Here is a 19,077-nt window from a genome sequence, read left to right as displayed (position 1 = left end):
GAATATAAGGTACTGAAGGTGAAGTCAACCACTAACATTCTGTGTCCAAACCGAGGTGAAAACAACTCGCACTGAAAGCCAACAGCGTTCTGACTTACTTTATAACAGACTTGGGGCAATAAAATAATTCATTTGTTTCTACTGATTGAAAATATCTGTTGGCAGTGGAATGGAACGCCAGTGTACTGGTAAAAAGGATTACACAGGGATTCCTGTGTGTTTGGCTCCTAGGTTAAAATACAATGACCTGATACAGAAATCCTTTACAGTCTTTTGGTAAACACAAGTACACTTTATTTCAAAATCATCAGTCTTTAACAAAAGAGCTAAATCTCTCTACTGACTGATCAAATCTGTATTCATATCCAACATCATTAAGAACTGCATCCGACAAGTGATGGGAGCCATCGACACCATTCAGTTACCATTACATTCAATTTTTCACAAACAGAACTCAGTGTGTCTGTGTGATTCTTGTTTTGCTCTAAAACCATCAAATGTAAGATCACTGTAAATTTCATGTAATATTTAATGAAGGAAATTTTATGAGAATTAGTTTAATCAGTGTGACAGCAGAGGGATGCTTTTATATTTTTAGGCCAAATCATGCAATCAAATACCTAAAAAAATAATTTGCAGCTTTTGGTGTTTTCCCATTAGCTGTTATTAAATTAAGCAAGAGTAAAATAAGGATTAGCCTGCCACCATCAAAGAATAGGCTTTGCATAATGACAAAGACTATTTACATTCAACCGTCGGTGCTCTTTAGAAAACGTGAAAACTTTATTCTCTGTAACCTGTAAAGGTTTTCCAGTCTGATTCTAAAGCAGCCCTGTGCAATGTAGTTTCCTTCGGAGTAAAAAGAAAAGTCTCATCCTTCCACGGGCCGCAGGCTGTACGTGTCTCCATTCATCACGGCACCGTTAGCTCGGTTTCTGGCCCTGTCCATCCTCTCGTAACTGAAGATAGTGTCCTGGTCACTATCAATCTCAGACTCTGACATCATCAGGCTGGAGTTGTGCTCTGTGCTCCTGTGCTTGATGTCTGAAAGAGACCAATGCATTTTTTAAACTACAGGGTGTCCTGAAAGTCTCCATACAGAGCAGAAATGAATGCTTTTTAGCAAAATGTAGCTATATATATATCCTTTATTTACAATACATTATAATAATTTCTTTTGAAACACACATTGTCATCTCTCCCAATCATGATGAACTCAAGTGTTATGCATGTAATTGGGTTTTGAGTGTATTCTTTTAAATGATCTTTGTGCTGTAAATTTCCCTGGAACACCATGGCCTTCTTTTGTCAAGTACAAAACCATGAAATTATGAAACAATTTGGAAGACATTTTGCAACAATTTTGCATTGTATATGGAGACTTTTGGGATACTTAGCATTTCTGCATTTCAGTCTAAATTCCAAACTTAGTGACATACTGTATTTTGGCCGTAATTCCATTCGCTCCTGTTCATCCATATTGTCCAGGATTGTGTACTTGGTTTTCTTTCTTACTTTTGTACGTCGGCTCCTGGGCATGGCAAAACAACAACATATGACTTACTTACACAACAGAACATCTGTAAGTGAACAAAAAATCTTTCATTAACCTACATTTTCTGTTCAAAACATTTACTTACGTGTCAAAGATTACAAAGATGAGGAATGAGATCAGGATTACCTTTTACACCAGGCCCAGCTTGAAGACACCAGAAAAATGATCACCACCACACAGCAGACTGTGACATACAGTACACTCCAATCTGGAGAAGAATCATTTGATTCCACATTTCACTACTGTGTTTCCACTATTTAACAGAACTTTCAAACTGCTATTTATTGCTTGAACATCAATGATGCATCTACAAATTTTATCTGAACATGACAGTGATTCCTCACCGCAATTGCTCTCATCATCAAGGAAGTGTCTAAAGGGGTTCTCCATCCATAGAGGATCACAGGAACAACTTCGAGTGACAGGGTCACACTGACCATGACCAGAGCAAAGCAGCAAACACACTGCAGAGATTTGCCACAAGAAATGACAGTGAAAATAGTTCATCTGTGTCTGTACGACTAGATCATGGTGAGACAGAGGTATACTTGATTAATATATAGGAGGAAATGTTGCTTTGGGCTACTTACTGACTGTGTCCACTCTGAGGACTTTGAAGAGAAGATAATCTGTTTTCTCCTTCAGAAGCTGATACCTAAGGAGACGGGCCAGTTTTGGGCCAGGAATCGTCCCATCAGAACCCTGCACTGAGAACCTAAAAACGGTGCTGTTCACATACACATACACACTCAGATGCTTTCAAGCTTTTCAAGCCTTCTCTGCTGTGATCTGAATCACTGACTTGCATTTTAATATATTTAATATATTTTTCCATGAATGTGTATTAAATTATTCCCAATAGTCTATTCTGTACATTTCATAGCTTTTCTCTTGGTTGTGCTGCTTCCAGTAGTGTATATTTAAAATAAGAGTATTTATCCAATCATATTTCAGCCAGTGGCTGACATCATGTGTTACCAGGGTGAAAGAAATCTGTATTAAGGCCTTCAGAATCAATAGTGCAGGCGCCCATAGCTTAAAATAAGTGGCAATGAAATTGTTACCTTAACCAGGTAACTGGGGCCATCTAGCAGGCATACAATTACGTCAGCAATTTCCTGTCCTTTGATTGGATAATTGGAGTAGTCATAGTCAGAGGAGAAGAAATCGATTTGGCTGCAGACATCCTTACAAATGCATTTTCAAGGCGGACTGTAATGAAATTGACCATTCCTTGTGAGTTGTGAAATACTGTAGCCTAATTTCTTTTTTACTTTGCTATTTAACGGTTGATTAGTATCTATTGCCGTGGCGTCATAATGATGGTGGATTAATTCAGGAAAGACACCAGTGAAGGCCTAGGTGTGAAATGCACGGCCCGCCACTGTATTTCACACTGTTCATTCTCAAAACCCTGGGTTAACGTTTTAATCTGCATATTTGTGACGTTAGCAACCATAATTGGATAAATACATTGCATGACCAGTTGAAATAACAGCTTGCCTAATGATTTTGCATCAGTGAGGAAAAAATGACAGCACATAAATCCTCCAATTACTGATTGGGTCTCTGTTGCTAAGCATGAAGCCACAAAATTCTAACACTGCATCGCTTCACAGTGCACACGTATGGTACCACAATGCATGGTTAGTAACGCAAAAGTGGTGCTTCAGATAAAAAGTGGTTCATCTACCTGGGGTTTAGAATGATGCTAACACGGGGTTATGCGCAGTGTGAAAAGCCCTTAGGAGGGTTTACTTTGTAGTTGATGACAAGCATAGTTACATTCCTTTTTTTTTAAACAATAATCCTTATAATTACATTCTACATAATTATAACTTCATGTTTTAGGAAAATGCTGAAATTCAGGACAGGTTTGTCTCATTTCCATATTTTCCAGTTGCTAAGCAACAGTGTTCTAACACTGATCACTGAAATGGCAAGCACGTTATATGATCACCCTCTCATGCTGAAAACACAAGTTCCACTAAACAGACAGCTATACTCTGTTCATATGGGACTGGAGATGGAGGACAACAATCTGTCAGAGAAGACAAAACAATGTAATATTTAGAGCAAATAAAACAGGGTTAGCTTTTTGTACCTGATATCAGACTGCCCATGCAGGCTCTTCATATTAATGTCTGCATCCAGCACATGCAGCAGCGCAGCCAGCTGCCTCACCACTGACTCCTTCTGCTGATGACTGACCTGAGCTAAGGGGACCTGCAGCTCCAACTCCACCTCCTCCCGCTCACGCACATCTACACACAAAAACAAATATACCCATTATAAAAGTTGTTAGCACTCATCATTTTTGTCTTTCATTTTTATCTAATACAGTTTTTAATATACAATTTCTGGCCCCTTTGATAGGAACACCTCTGTAACTGCTCATTCATGCTATTATCCAATCAGACAGTTAAGCAGCAGAAATAAAATGCCTAAAATCATGCAGATACACATCTATAGCTTCAGGTCTTATTCACAACAAACATCAGAATGGAGGAAAAATATCTCAGGGACTTTTTCTTCATGGCATGGTTGTACCATATTTGTCTCGCATTTTGATGGCTGGTTTGAATATTTTATAAACTGGTCATCTCTTAGGGATTCTCATGCACAACAGCCTCTAGAGTTTTTCAGAGTGGTGCAGTTCTTGATGAAAGAGGACAGAGGAGAATGGCAAAACCAGTTCATGCTACAGTAACACAAATAACCACTCTTTACAATGGTGTTGAGCAGAAAAGCACAAACAGAACACACAACACGTAGAAAAACAGAAAAGACCACATCCGGTTCCACTTCTGTTAAGCAAGAACAGGAATCTGAGGCTACAGTAGACATAAGATCACCGAAACTGGAAAGTTAAAGAGTGGAAAAAGATCTGATGATGATTGGATGATTGGATAATTACATGATTAAGGAAGTGTATAGGTGTTTCTAGTGAGCATATATTATTTAGTGAAAAGTGTCCACAGTGACAGCATATATGTATAGCAGTGTAAGAATAACTTACAATACTAAAAACACTGGCACAAGATGAGCGGTTTAACAATGGATAAAAATCACTATACCAGGACAGACTTCCACTGTGGCCATAGCAGTGCTGGAGTGACCCTGACCATCACTGACTCGTAGCTGGAACAGGTAGGTGCCCTCTACAAGGTTGGCCAGGTACAAAGTGGCCTCATGATCTGAACCATACAAAATTTCCTGCAGAGAGAAAGACGGTGCATCAGAGAATGGAGGTTGTGCTAAATAGTGTGAATAATCTGAATTCGACTCACCCCTGCAGCTGGACTCTGCTCGTCTCTGACCCACAGGAAGGACACATTTGTGGAGCCACAGTTCGACACAGAGCCTCTCAGCACCAGAGAGTTATTGGGTAAGGTAAGTGTGTGACTACCACTTGCATGGGCGGTGAGAGGCAGGCTTTCAGCTGTGGGGAACACTAACTTTTATACATATGCAGAGTAAACAGGTAAAGAATGAAATGAGCAATTAATTATTTGCATGTATGTGATGAAGAAAAATAGCAATATAATGATAAAAATCTACAAATAATAATATCTAATAGTCCATTGTTAAATGGCTGTCCAGTGCTATAATGCCAGTGTCAGTGAAACCAAGGCATTTAAAAGTTTTTATGACTGTAGGAAACACACACATTACAAAAGCAGGACTCATTTCTAGTGAAATTATAGAGGATGGTGTATATGAATATAATGATCTGCAAAACTCCGCTCACCTTCTTTGATTGTTACTGTGAGAATAGCGCTGTCAGATGCTCCCTGCTCATCCTGCACCATCAACTTAAACCTGTAAGTCCCAGCTCGCAGTCCTGTTACCAGTGCAACGACTGTGCTGGCATCCTTTATCTCTGATCCAGAAGGGCCACTTGAAATATAAAATGATGTATATATATCATTATTCAGACAAACGATTTTTAACAAATTTTAATCATCTTAAAAAAGTGGTGTATACATAAAATATAAAGATAATATTTTTGAAACAACTGGACTTTTTATTCTCAATTCTTTTATACTCTGTAAAGCTGCTTTGTGAGAATGTCCACTGTTTAAAGTGCTATTGAAAGTGGGAAAAAAATTGAATTGAAACTGAATTGTTCAACTGAACTTGAATATGAAATAAATTAAACTGGACATTAACTTCATTGTTACAGTCCTCTATTTTACCTCTACCCTTATTTGTATTTTTCTTATTTGTATTTAATTTGTAAATTGTAAATTTCCCATCGGGATGAATAAAGTATCTATCTATCTATCTATCTATCTATCTATCTATCTATCTATCTATCTATCTATCTATCTTATTTAGACTGTACATGTAAACATATACTGTGCACAGGAATGCAGAAAAAACACTTGACAGTATGCATTAGGATAATGGATCCTAGGCTGGCTGTACCTCAGGATTTCCCACTGGTAGCTGGTGATAGCTTGGTCATCAGTGCTGTCACTGCCATTCAGCGTGATGCTGCTCACAGGAAGAATCAGTTCTCTGTCAGGACCTGCCACAGCTACAGGAGCTCTGTTCTCTGAGAATCAACACAGAACTGGACTGTGTGCTGTTCTAATGATAAATTATTACTTTCTTTTGATAGGTCATAAAGGAAACTTAAACCAGTATTTACCAGCAAGCACAGTGACTGAGATTGTGTCTGAATCCTGTTGGCCACTGGAGTCAGTGACAGTGAGCTGGAAAATGTACTGACCCTCCTGGAGATCAGAGAGCTGTAGAGCTGGGGATCTGGCACCCTGACACAAACCCAGAGATAGTAAAACATGTGCATCTACAGTATTTTAATCATTTTATTTGTTGTAGTTTTATTATATTGTGTGCTATTTTTTGTTGAGAGGTTTGTTACTAGGCACCGAACCACAGATCTTAAATCAGTTTACTTTTTATAAACCATGATTGTTCAACTTAAGTAAGTTAATAGCAAATATGGATAGCATGTGTTATAAGTTTATAATTTTTCACCTGCATCGTTGCTGATTTGGCTGGGATGCTGGGCTGAAGGCTCCACAGGAAGCTGCTGATAGCATGGTCGTCTGTGCTCTGATTGGCCCACAAAGTCAGGTGGTTCAGAGGAAGCCTGATGACCTGGTCAGTGCCTGCTATAGCCACTGGAGGCTCATCTTTAGGACTGCTGACTCTCACTGTGGCAGTGGTGGAGTCACTCAGTCCCTCAGAATCCACAACTGTCAGCCTGAACCAGGACAACATAAATATCAGGACAGGGCACCAGAGACCTATAAGCTAATCAATGCAGTACAAATTAAGTGGGTCACCAGTGAATCTACCAGAGAGTGAGTCACTGTTAATAGCTTTCACGGACAAATGAGTGGCTAAAAAGTGGTCTGACCAAATAGTGAACAACCTGAGTACATCATTTCCTGTTTGGGCCGGAATACAGAATGTGACATAAATACATAAATTCAGACTTGGGGAGACATCTAAGGAAGGGAGTTCAAGAATGCACCCTTGATGTGGATGGATTTTATGCTTATGAAAATGTGAGTCTTCTACCTGAATGTGTAGTCTCCAGGAGAGATGTTCTGCAGTGCGAGTACAGGTGTGTTTATAGGACCATCACTTGTCCTTAATGGTCCATCCACCTGTTCCCACAGGTAACTGACTATACCTGAATCATCAGAACTCTCTGGCAATGGAGAGAAGAATAAAATCTTATCAAAACACTGGTTACTCACCCTATATAAACATGATTTATGACTTTCTTAGTCATTAAATTAAATAAAGAGAGAAGAACATACGGCTGCCATTAATGAAGATGATGCTGTCAACAGATGGAGATACATCCTGGTGTTTGGGCAGAGCAATGGATTTGGGGGGCATGTTCAAGCTAACCTCTGAAGAGAAAAAGGAATTCAGCAGTCTGGAACAGCTGCTGAAAGATGCTCAAATGATACTAAGTGCATGCCAAAAAATATGGTCAAGACAGAGACGTTTTTACCAGGATGCACTGTGAAGTTTACAGCACTTTCCCCATAGGCCTGCTTCCCTGTCACACTTATTTTGACAACATACACACCTGCAGACAGCTACAACATGTAGGGAAATGTATTAAAGAACAACAATGAAAACCAGACTGCCATTTAATATGTTAAGATGCCAGCAGATGCATCCAGTACCAAAATCCTGGATCTCAAGCATGAAGTCATACCTCAGAGACTTTTACAGTCCTCGTGTGTTTTCCCTCCATCATGCCTGGATGTCCAACTGGTGCACTAACAAAACTCCATTCATATGTATAAGGGTTCTCTAAGAGTAAACACAAAGGTAAAAGACAATATGTCTTCAGACATAGCAGTTTATCCCTCATTCCTGCTTGAACAAAATACAAACGTCAGTATACCAGTTTCAGTGTATGAATCGACTGAGGCAGTGAGTTCTACAGCATTCTTAGGCAGCGTTATATCATCAACGTCTTCAATGGACACGACCAGTGCTTCTACTGAAAGAGAAATATTGATGTTAGAACCGCATATGATGACTATGGGGATTATGTACTATTTTTATGGACATGCTAGAAAATATCTTTGAGTTAAGATGAAGCCCTACATAACCTCTATCGAAGACCAATACTGTTTATTATCCAAAATAATACTAAGAGCTGTGCACCAGACATCAGTACAACTTATATAATTTTTCTATAAATCTAGTTGTCCCCTTTAGCCCAACATCTCTTTCATAGGAATCGTGCCAAAGCTATAGCCATCCATGGCCAGGAGGCCAAGAGAGGCTGTGCTCTCTGGGGAAAGGATGGTATTACTCTGTCTCCTCACTCCTCCATTCAAATGACAACCGCCGGTGGGGGTATTTGAACCCATAAGGAACAGGGCAGCTCCTCTGATTTTGTTCATCTGCCCCATGAGCAGCAGTTCTACAAGATGTGATGGCTGGATTCACATGTCTCAGAGGAAGCACATTCTAACATGCAAAGCTGTTGTGTCAGAGAAACCTAGCTAGAAGATGGGAATAGCAAATTACCAAGTTGTAAGAAAAAAAATGAAGTAAAAAGTTCCACCCCTGTACCAAGGTTGTAGCAAATGTGATGAATAATACTACTAGCTAACTAATACTAATGTAAATAATGGACTAACATGAATATTTTCTATGTCTGAACTGAAGCTCAACACCAGCAACAGAAGCATGATTTTGTCTAATGCATGGCTGGACATGAGGATTTGACTAAATGTGTATAAAAAGAAAACTATTTATTCTTTTGAACTTTAGAAAACAACCATGTGACATCTTTGTTGTACTAGTGTACCTGGATGTGAAGGGGTACTGGGAGTTGTGGAGCCCATGTTAGGTGGAGATGGGACAGAGCTGCTAACTGGGCTCAGTTTGGACAGATCTTCACTTATCATCTCTGGCATGGCTGTTGGGTCTAAACCGGTGAAGGAGACGTTAAACTGATATGCAGGGTCTTCCTCATCCTGAAAAAAATGTAATTAAACTGTCAGTTTCAGCCACAAGACCAAACAGATACCCTAAGTGCTGTATTCTTCTTTCCCACTGATTTCTAGTAACATCACAAAAGACAACAAGAAGACTGAGTCAGCATGTTAATGAAGACCTATTAAGGTTGTTTAGGGAATTCTCCAAGTCCATGTCCAATGCTCTTAAAGTCTACATTTCCATTTTAGTGCAACTCCAATGTAAGTATTATATTCCTCTATTAAAGCTATACAGTTTTCTGACTGGCATTGCATCCTATCACTAACAAGCTTTAACTGTTGGGCCCTTGAGCAACATCAGTAACTCTGCTGCTTCAGAGGTGCTGTATCATGGCTCTGACCCCAGCTTCCTAACAATCAGGGATAGAATTATCAAGAGATGTGATTAAATTAGACAATATCTATTCAGATTAGATCATCTAAATTTTTCTTATGATCCAGTGCATCAGCACAGTGTCATTTTCCAAATAACATACAATTATTATTATTTTTTTGGTCAGAAGAAATAACCACCAACAAAAGCAACCAAGGATAAAGAGATTCTAATGGTTATTATGGCAGGACCATTGTGTATGGTAAATTAGTTTGGTCTGATGTTCTACGTCCCAATTCACATTCAGTAGCCAATAAAATGTTAATTTATAAACTGATCAGTAACATGTACCTTTACAGTAGGTAAACTCAGAGCTGAAAGACTCCATGAAGGTTCTTCTGGACTCACAGATGTTCTGCTTTCATTTGTCACTGCTAGAGAGGAGCTGGGAGTGACCTGGCTGCCCTCAATACTCTCCATTACAGAGAGATTTATTTTGCCTCCCTCTGTCTCTGAGAAGTTAAATCCATCTCTTTCATCAAGAGGCCAGTCAAGTAGTCCTTGTCTTTTCTCCTGTTCCATCTTTGAAGCAGTCCTCTCTTCACTGATGTCATCTTCCACAGTCTTGTAACTTTCATCATACTCCATTGCATTGTTGTCTAAATCTTGAATGTCCTCCAGTAAAGCCAGGTCCTTCAGAGGGTTCTCTGGGCCCCTGCGTCTGGGCAACGGACGCCAGTGACTGGCATAAGGCTCGCCCCGTACCAGTGACTGCAGGACCAGAGTCTGTGGGCGTCTGCGCTGTAGGAAGGCCAACCGTGAGTCTGTCCCAGGCCTCTTTTTTGGCTGGCAGTTTTCTTTTTGCTGACAGCTGAGAATATAGCACCGTCTATCAAAAAACCAGGCCAGGTCACAGCCTGGAAGATCACAGCAGGCACCTACACACTGGGCCAGAGTCAAAACCTCGGGAACTCTCAGGATGCTGCTGCTCCTTAGCTCGGGAGAAACTACCGTCTCAGAATACGTTGGCCCCTGCCAGCACTGCCCTGTTAACACATCTAAAGCACAAGAAATTGTCATTTACAAGTTGCTATATATCGTTAAAATGCACTAAGCAGCATTCAACCACCTTAGTCTTCAGCATTTAAATCTTGCCATATTCCATAAACATGCTACCCGCAACAGTAAGAAAAAAAACTGTTGCAAACAGAAAAAGATCACACAGAATTCTAAATGTATAAATGTACATGCAATGCTAACTGATGGTGAGTGCTGATTATGTAACTCTTATCCAGGTGACTCATAACTCTTACCAGATGGCTGCATCAATTGAACAAACTGCATTGCATTATTGAAAACACATTAACCTGAGCATCTCCCAACAAACAAATACCTAAATTCAGCTCCATTTCATTGTCAAAGATCAATTTTGTGGAGTAAACCACCAACAGGGTAATAAGATGAGAAACACTAACATAACTGTTCAAAGTTATGAACCCTGAAATTAATGGGTGTGTTCTCACACCTTCCACCTTCCACCAATCAACACTTTCTACTTAAATAACAACAACAACAACAACAAAGAAAAAATACAATATTCTTACCTCTTATATTGTGCAGGATCAGGTACAGCAAAAGGATGGGTGCAAAGTTCATTATGACGATGAAGTTTCCTCAGAGGGTTTGATCATCAGTTCAATGCGCTGATTTCTTAAAAATGTCAAAAAGAGGCAGATTCATTTAAAACAGCTCACTGTATACACAGGAATATCTCAGATCTACTGAGGGCATGATAGGCAGATTTAAAAAAGAAAAAAGAAAAATACACACCAGGCTTTAGTACACAGTTCTGAGTGCATGGGTAGCTTATTCATGGTTTAGTGAGGGTTTTTTTTTTCTTACAAAGCCTATAAAACCAATACACTGAGCCTCTGCTACTGAGATCCAGCCATCTGCCATCTTGGGAAAGCTGCCTGCAATTTTTCTGTCATCTTGAACTATGAACTTTATGGACAATTTGTTTGTTTGTTTGTTTTTGGTAGACATAAAATCTGTCCTTAAATACATAACTTACGAGCATATACAAAACAGTTAAGCGCTATATAAACAAAGCCCCACCCTGAATTACCCTACAACAAGGATATTTAGGATAGAAATCTTTTAACTATCTTAATAAATGCTACCGTTTTCTCTCTTCATTTCCTTGTATGCTATAGTAACTAGTTTGATTAGGGTTATATGAGGTAGCTGTTGTTACAAGTAACCAACACAGCGAGTCTTCATCTTATTATGGGAAAAAAAATAAACACCAACCTAATTATACCTGCTTGTAATAGATGTTTTATAACAACACCGACCATATGTTCTTGCTGGCATCCTTTTTTTAAGAGCTCCTACACCGAGTCAAGAGACTGTAACTAAACTGAGATTTAAATAAACTGATGCAATATAATAAATGAGATATAAACAGTACCGAGATCAGGATATGACAGTTCACAGGTAGTATAGTGATACAACGCGACATCATTTCCAAACATCCCTCAGTGGCTTACCATCATGTCCAGTGTATACATGGAGGATGAGGATAAAGCGACATGGCAGGACTGCGCAGATGAAGATGCGCCGAGACGAAAGCGTGTGTGTGTGTGTGTGTGTGTGTGTGAGAGAGAGAGAGGGGGGGGGTATTAGGGATGAGAACAGTGCGGATGGAGGGAGTGGTGATGGAGTGCGGAAGGACACATCATGGAAACATGAGAGAGAGAGAGAGAGAGAGAGAGAGTACTGCGATGCGTCTCATGTGTCGTTACGCTGTTTCCTCCTTCAAAAAACACCAACTGTCCCTATTATTATTATTATTATTATTATTATTATTATTATTATTATACTGGGCAAAATTAATAAAACAATAAAATAATGTATCAATTCAACTGATACAAGAATCGAATCAGCTACTAACTATAATAATTACTAGTTATTATAATACCAAAATATACTTAAATATAGAGCAACAGTAATGCACTTTATCTACTATAAAACAATAAATGTATTATTATATGATATGATGTTATATAAGAAAATCTACATTATTTTTGGCATAACAAGGCATAACAAATGGTATAATAATAATAATAATAATAATAATAATAATAATAATAACAAAAAAAGTAAAATAAATAATAATAATAATAATAATAATAATAATAATAATAATAATAATAATAATAATATTTTCCTTGAAATTCTAAATTGCTAAAATTGCTACACAAATCACAATTCAAATCACAATGTCCATTGTTAAAAGCACTATACATTAACTGAAGCTAGCATTATCACTCTTATTGACCGGTTTGACTTGAATACAAATTATTTCTTAGACCAAATTTGTTTTGTAGGCAAGCAAAATGGTGAAAAGGTCAAATAGGTGAAAAACAGGTTGAAAATTAAACCGTATAAATGGCCAAAATACTATTTTACACTTTGGATGACAACATTGTCCTGCTGTCGGCTGCTCTGACCATGCGCAATGTAGCGCCATCTGCTGGCAGTGGTGTAGTACTTAATACCAAAAACCTGAAACGAAACCAAGAACCCATGCAATACTCCGTCACAGCTTCAGGAAATAGAAAGAGAAGACTCGCTCACACACCACCCGTCCCCCAAAACACACACACACACACACACACACCATCTGCGCTGTGCAGTGAGATCAGGTAAGACAACTATCTATACCTATCATAAACCTAATCATTTGGGCTACGTAGTAAATAAACTTTTATTCTTCTAACAAATAATATTTAATAAATTTAGATAACACTTACTTAAAGTGCTTTTATATAAATCCTAAACAAGACTTTACATTTCCAAGACAATCCAAGACAACAGGAGGTAATTCCACACTGTCAGTGTTAATTCAACACTTAGTATAGTTTGTTGAATTTTATAAAGAATTATCTAATTTTGTGTATTTTATCCTAGTAGAGCTAATGCCTGAGATGTATTTAAATAGAATATGTTCTTGGTTTTTAGAGGATTATAATTTTATATAAAACCTTTAGTGTGGGTGTGACCAAATTCCTTCCTCAGAAACAGAAACATAAATGAGATTGCTATGCTTCTGCTGTTGTTGTTGTTGTTGTTGTTGTTGTTTTAATACTTTTAAATAACTTTATTAAATACAATGATTGTTCTTATAGTCATTAGCTCTGATATACCAGTTATACCAGCTGACCTGATAATATGTGGTATTTTAGTATACATGTATACTCATATCACTTGTTTACTATTCTTTTATTTGTGAATTCTTTTCTCATAGCCAAGGATATTTGAACCTATCCTTCACTGTATATATATCTTGGAATGGAGGACAAGCAAAACCTTGAACAAAGGTTAGGACTTAATTATTTTACCTACGAACAACTTGTTAGTTATTAGTTTGTGACATATGGCTGCTTCTGTCATTACCTAATTGCATTTATAAATTTGATCAAAACTCAGAAATGAACAATTATAAATTAGGACTTAGTTGTGAGTTGATTTTGTTGAGTTGAGTTGTTATTTGAAGAGAATGCTTGAATTTACATTCTTAATGAAAAATACTCAATTTCTTATAGCTTCAATTTCTTTGAAGTTTTGCATCTAGGGAAAGTCCAGCAGGAGGCGACAAAGAAAGCAATGAAACTCCTGAAGCTGGCCAAAGTCAAGGAAAAGCTGGCAAGAAGAAAAAACGTGTGAGAAATAAGCAAAGTGCTGAACGGACATCAACTGAGAAAGTCGTTACACAACATAACACATCTCAAAAGCCATCTGACAAAGAAAAAACGCATTCGAAAGTCCAGCACATATTGACTCCAACCAACTGTGACCAGTCGACCCAGACAGAGACTCCTAAAAACATGACCCAGAACCAGGCTACTCAAACTATATCACTCGAGCACATTGTCGCACAGCCTACTGAATCGAAATCAACCCAGACACGAACCACCAGGCTCTCATATAAACAGTTGTATGAAGGCCAGGTATCTTTAAATGAAGGCAACGATGGTTGTCCTGATCAGAGCAGAAACCCAGAGCAGATAACTGTGCTCACCTGGAACATAGACGGCCTAGATCCTGAAGACATCAGAGAACGGCTCCCGAGCCTGTTGATGAATTTAGGAAAGTGAGTATTGTTTGACTACTGTATTCATTCTTACTTTATGCAGATAAATGCTCTCACATCAGAGTCATCCACAGAGTCATTCGCTGAAAGATCATATAAAGCTGTTAGCTGTTTTTCATATTTTTAAGGTACCGTGCAGATGTGGTCCTACTGCAAGAGCTTGTCCCACCTTACCTGAAGATTCTAAAAGAGATTATGACAGATTATGAGTTTTTGGCAGGTGAGACTCTTTATTGCATTTATGAAATATCTGTGTGATATACAAGTCATTTTGATGATTTTGATGGAATTTTCTTTTTAGGCAATGATGATGGCTATTTTACTGGAATACTGCTTAGAAGGTGCAGAATGAAATTAGTTTCGAGCAACATTGTGAAATATCCCACTACGGAAATGGAGAGGAATCTGTTAATGGCTGAGGTGAGCTTTCAGTTATTTAAACCAACTAATGTATACAACATGTTATCTTTTACATGCTGCATGCCAGTTTCACATTTATTGTCTTGAGCCATCTAATAAGGTTACAATATAATGTCTTTAGAGATATGAGAACAGAAAATTTAGACCTTTGAACAATGTTTGAAATTGAATATTAGGCCTTGAACAATGTTTGCCTTAGTTTAAAGGAGTCTTCTGGCTGTAGGTGTAACCCCTTACGGTCTCTGCTTAATATACAGTTATCTGTTTTAAAGCATATTAAACTGTAATGTCAATGAATTATTTAGTAAAACTAACATAAAAGGGATGCATTTAGGAGTGTGATTCAAGAACCTGGCAATTAAAAAGCTCTTAAATTGTAATCACAACCTAAATGTTTAAAAGGAGAATTTTAGGGTTTAAAATGTCCCCTAAGTTTAAAGGGGAAATGAAATGCTTTGTAAGAATAAATCACATTAGTAATGCTGAAACATGGAATATACCAATTTTAAAACAATTTGTAGTTCTGTCTCTGTAGTGCTCCTCTCGTCAACTCTGCTGTAATTGCAGACGATGTTTAATGCCACACAAATACTGAGATGTCAGATTATGCAGATTATTATTTTAGAGGTTGTTTATATGGCTGATGAATGATAAATTTGCCAACTTTATACTATGGAATCTAGCGCATTGCACTATTTTTTGCTGTTTAAACTTTAGAAAACGCTTTAGATATGTGAGTAAAACTTAAAGTTAATCTTTGTTTCAACTAACAGTAACTAACAGTAATGAAGACAATGGTTTATTTTGAGTTTTAATACCTTGTGACAATCAGCGATAAATGAAATAAATGAACGTAACATAATCATGTTTTAGAGTGAGGGGGATTTCTCCATGACAAGACATTTTCCCTTTGCTACAAGTTTGTACATCTTCCATAAGCAATAATATTTGGGTTCATGTAGGGACAAGAGTATTTAGTCATCACAGTAATGCCAATAGCGCTACAGCTATACATATTGTTATTAGTCTGCTAATGAGTTCTTACCCCACTGGTGTGCTTGTGGCTCTTGTACAAACAAGGCAAAAGGTCTGTTGCAGGGTCATAACACTGCTTGAAAGATGTGGATTTCAGTAATTGGGTGCTATGGTATATCAACATAGAATAGTTGAACCACAGGGGCACTACAGAGGTGAAATTACACGTTTTTCTATTAAATTAACAATTTAGACAGATGTATTATAGGTTTCAGCAAGACTGACACAATTTATTATACAAAGCATTTCATTTCAGTTCTTAACAACTTTTTTGGGGATGGTTTTACTCTGTATATACAAACAAAACACAAGGCTTTGACATTTGGCTAATGTCATTTTATACTTTATTGTTTTGTTTGTAGAGCTATTACTGCTCTCACTGTAATAAAAGCTGTAATTTAGCTTGCAACTAAACACTCCTTGTCTAAAGCAAACAATTATACTTTTAGAAAGTGGTACAGGTGGAACTGTTATTTACTTCTGCTGTGTTCCCAACGTGGCCCTTATCTCTAGGTGTGTGTGTGTGTGTGTGTGTGTACCCAGGTAAACTTCTCAGGCCATCAGCTTTGTTTTATGACCTCTCATTTGGAGAGCATGAAGGCCAACTCACAGGAGCGCCTGAACCAGCTGCGCAGGGTCTGGAAGAGGATGAGGGAGGCACCAGACAGCCAGACGGTTATATTTGGAGGAGACACCAACGTTAGAGACTGGGAGGTGTGTGTGTGTGTGCGTGTGTAGTTGTGTCTCGTTTTTAGAGTGCACTTGTTTCTTCACAACAATAGCATAACGCCTAAACTTGTGTTTGCATTGTTTGTAACTTGAGGTCTCTAACCCTGGTATGTGGCATGTGTTGTCTTGTGTATTAGGTGAAGAAGTTAGGAGGTCTCCCTGATGGTATTACAGATGTATGGAAGATGCTCGGAGAGCCCGAGGACTGCAAGTACACTTGGGACACTGTAAATAATAATAACAATGATCTCCCTTTCCCTGCACGGCTGCGTTTCGACCGCGTTTACATGAGAGCAGCTAGAGAGGGTGCTCAACTACAGCCAAACACCATGACACTGGTGGGCCTGAAGAGATTAACATGTGGTCGTTTCATCAGTGATCACTGGGGCATTCTTTGCACGTTCTCTTTTGAGTCATCATTGGAGTAGATATTTTGAAATTCATCTTACAATTTTACTTGATTGTCTCTGGGAGTTTTTTCTTGCCGGCGTTGCCTCTCTCTTGCTCATTAGGGATTACTATAAAACTTAAATTTTATTTCTGTGACAATGTCCATTGTTAAAAGCACTTTACAAATTAAATTGAATTGAACTTTATTTAAAGGCATAAATGCTGGAACATGTTTGGAGAAAATTCAAGTTTTCAACTAAAAAAAAACCCGTTTGGTTTCCCTTTAGAACCCATTAGGTATAATTCATCCAAGCATTTAATATCCCAGAAATAATTAAGGAAATTATTGATATTGTCACAATATTATAATAGTCATTTTAAACTATTCTTTTTCTCCTGGTGTTCATGATTTCTTTTTCCACTGGAGGGCACTCTGTAGCAGTTCCTTTCAGTGTGCTTCTGTTTCCTATTCTATAAGCTGTTGTATTTACAAGTCAGCATTACCATTGCTGTATTTAGTAGTCCGCACAGACCAGGGAATATAAAACAGCCATTATAAAATAAAATAAAACATATAATCAGTAGTATTATTTTGCTGCTTTACTCAAAATGTTGAGCTTCTCTTACAGCTGAAGCGATGTGTTATCTTAAGTGTACTGACTTAGACTTATTTGATTCCTTTCCTCGATTTAATATTAAGAAATTGTGTTATCCTTGACCAGAATCAGCATTATGTTTTTATTGCCATGCTTTGTGGCAAGGGATTTATTTTCTTTCAGTCACCTTTGCAGGCAACACTGGACAACCTTGTCTAAACAGATGGATGGGAATAATTCTTTGGTGGGGAGTTAGGAAACAGGGCCCTGTGTTTTCATTTGGAAAATTGATTTGGACCTCATCTTCTCTGCTGCTTAATCCAAACAGAATTGAAATATGCTGGTAAAGTCCACTGGAAATCAGGAATGATGGCAGGCTGTCAGCAAGAATAATTATTTGTCATTGGAGTTTTGGGGAAATGGGTTAGCAAAGAGAAATGTGCTTGCACATTCTATATCAGAGCTAAGTAGATGGTCTGTGTCCATCTCCAGTGGATAGCGCAACTCACATGAGTGTGTCTGCCTTTCTGTATTCATCTTTCAGATTTCAGCAGAAATCTGTTCACTCAGTGTAACCAAAGAGATTATAAATTTGTTTGTAATCTTAAGGTTGAACCTTCATGTTTAGGATTAAATAAATTAACAAAGATATGACAGGTTTAAACTTTAAAACTAAACAGATTATTATGTGTAATCTGGGTTATTGAATATTGTTAGATGACACGGCATATTAAAGCGTTATTTAGCTAAAGGAGTAAAGTATGGATTATTTTGTTTCTGCTGCTGCTGACCTTCACACTAACAGAGGAAGTTAACACACTTTATTGTACTTCTACTTTTAATGTGTTGTTGATTTATTTAAAATCCCTGCCTGCATATGTCAATAGATTTCTATTACGGGGTCAAACAAGGTTCTTGTTTATCTGCTTCATTCATTTTCCCTTTTTACATAATTGATCTGGCACTGCAATTTCAGTGTACATAAACATCTGAATTTTAAATTCATTTTGAGGCAGGTATTTATTGGGACCATGAGATTTGGTCACTATACATGTACTAGTATAATACACAATACCATACATCTACTCGAGAAAAATGTATAAAAGCTTAAAGCATATACATTATTGTGCAGGATCTTGGTGTGTTACTCCACTACCTTGTTACTTTATGTTGTTAAGAATGTTGATTAGATCATTTAGCATCTTGTAAAATTGCCTGCTAATTAATGAATCATTCATTTACACTCAAATGCACTGATTTTAGGAAAAATGGCATATGACATTGATGAAAATGATAATTATGGGAAAAAATGTGGCATTGAGCTAAACCTAATTTTGTTACTGGGCAATATACAAAAAGCGATCATCAAA

General features: G+C 37.8%; 2 protein-coding genes across 4 annotated transcripts; one reads left to right on the top strand and one right to left on the bottom strand.

Moving 5' to 3' along the window:
- Window positions 1-179: 179 nt before the first annotated feature.
- On the bottom strand, window positions 180-12,035 carry kiaa0319 (KIAA0319 ortholog). Of its 3 annotated transcripts, none has more exons than XM_058396483.1 (21): window positions 11,932-12,035; window positions 10,984-11,089; window positions 9,731-10,437; window positions 8,877-9,045; window positions 7,959-8,054; window positions 7,767-7,864; window positions 7,557-7,644; window positions 7,357-7,452; window positions 7,112-7,244; window positions 6,563-6,791; window positions 6,213-6,336; window positions 5,987-6,116; window positions 5,307-5,455; window positions 4,846-4,997; window positions 4,633-4,771; window positions 3,660-3,819; window positions 2,146-2,282; window positions 1,900-2,019; window positions 1,682-1,763; window positions 1,440-1,531; window positions 180-1,044 (listed from the first exon to the last, which is right to left on the bottom strand). In XM_058396483.1, exons 2-21 carry the CDS (start codon window positions 11,033-11,035, stop codon window positions 872-874), a joined length of 3,126 nt encoding a protein of 1,041 aa, XP_058252466.1. In that variant the 5' UTR covers window positions 11,036-11,089; window positions 11,932-12,035; the 3' UTR covers window positions 180-871. The 3 variants fall into 3 exon arrangements, with proteins under 3 accessions (XP_058252466.1, XP_058252453.1, XP_058252460.1); XM_058396470.1 differs by having other exon boundaries at window positions 187-1,044; window positions 7,959-8,057; XM_058396477.1 differs by lacking the exon at window positions 11,932-12,035 and adding an exon at window positions 11,853-11,871 and having other exon boundaries at window positions 187-1,044; window positions 7,959-8,057.
- A 951-nt stretch (window positions 12,036-12,986) lies between these two features.
- LOC131358060 (tyrosyl-DNA phosphodiesterase 2) lies at window positions 12,987-18,623 on the top strand. The gene is made up of 7 exons (XM_058397594.1): window positions 12,987-13,089; window positions 13,692-13,764; window positions 14,007-14,537; window positions 14,666-14,757; window positions 14,839-14,957; window positions 16,536-16,706; window positions 16,859-18,623. The coding sequence occupies exons 2-7, from the start codon at window positions 13,736-13,738 to the stop codon at window positions 17,147-17,149; spliced, it is 1,233 nt and encodes a 410-aa protein (XP_058253577.1). The 5' UTR covers window positions 12,987-13,089; window positions 13,692-13,735; the 3' UTR covers window positions 17,150-18,623.
- Window positions 18,624-19,077: the final 454 nt, after the last annotated feature.

This window comes from Hemibagrus wyckioides, linkage group LG01 (genome assembly GCF_019097595.1).
Source record: "Hemibagrus wyckioides isolate EC202008001 linkage group LG01, SWU_Hwy_1.0, whole genome shotgun sequence".
NCBI lineage: Eukaryota > Metazoa > Chordata > Actinopteri > Siluriformes > Bagridae > Hemibagrus > Hemibagrus wyckioides.
The sequence above is the reverse complement of the archived record's forward strand: the minus strand, read 5'-3'. Positions and strand labels throughout refer to the sequence as shown.

Bases quoted from the DNA above. Each gene is read 5' to 3' on its own strand.
- kiaa0319 (XM_058396470.1), bottom strand. From the start codon at position 11,035: ATGAACTTTGCACCCATCCTTTTGCTGTACCTGATCCTGCACAATATA. The intron at 7,453-7,556 runs GTAAAAACGTCT...TTTTCTCTTCAG, and splicing joins AAACTTCACAGTGCATCCTG to AGGTTAGCTTGAACATGCCC. The intron at 7,245-7,356 runs GTATGTTCTTCT...CTCCATTGCCAG, and splicing joins CATCTTCATTAATGGCAGCC to AGAGTTCTGATGATTCAGGT.
- LOC131358060 (XM_058397594.1), top strand. From the start codon at position 13,736: ATGGAGGACAAGCAAAACCTTGAACAAAG. The intron at 14,958-16,535 runs GTGAGCTTTCAG...GTGTGTACCCAG, and splicing joins GGAATCTGTTAATGGCTGAG to GTAAACTTCTCAGGCCATCA. The intron at 16,707-16,858 runs GTGTGTGTGTGT...CTTGTGTATTAG, and splicing joins CCAACGTTAGAGACTGGGAG to GTGAAGAAGTTAGGAGGTCT.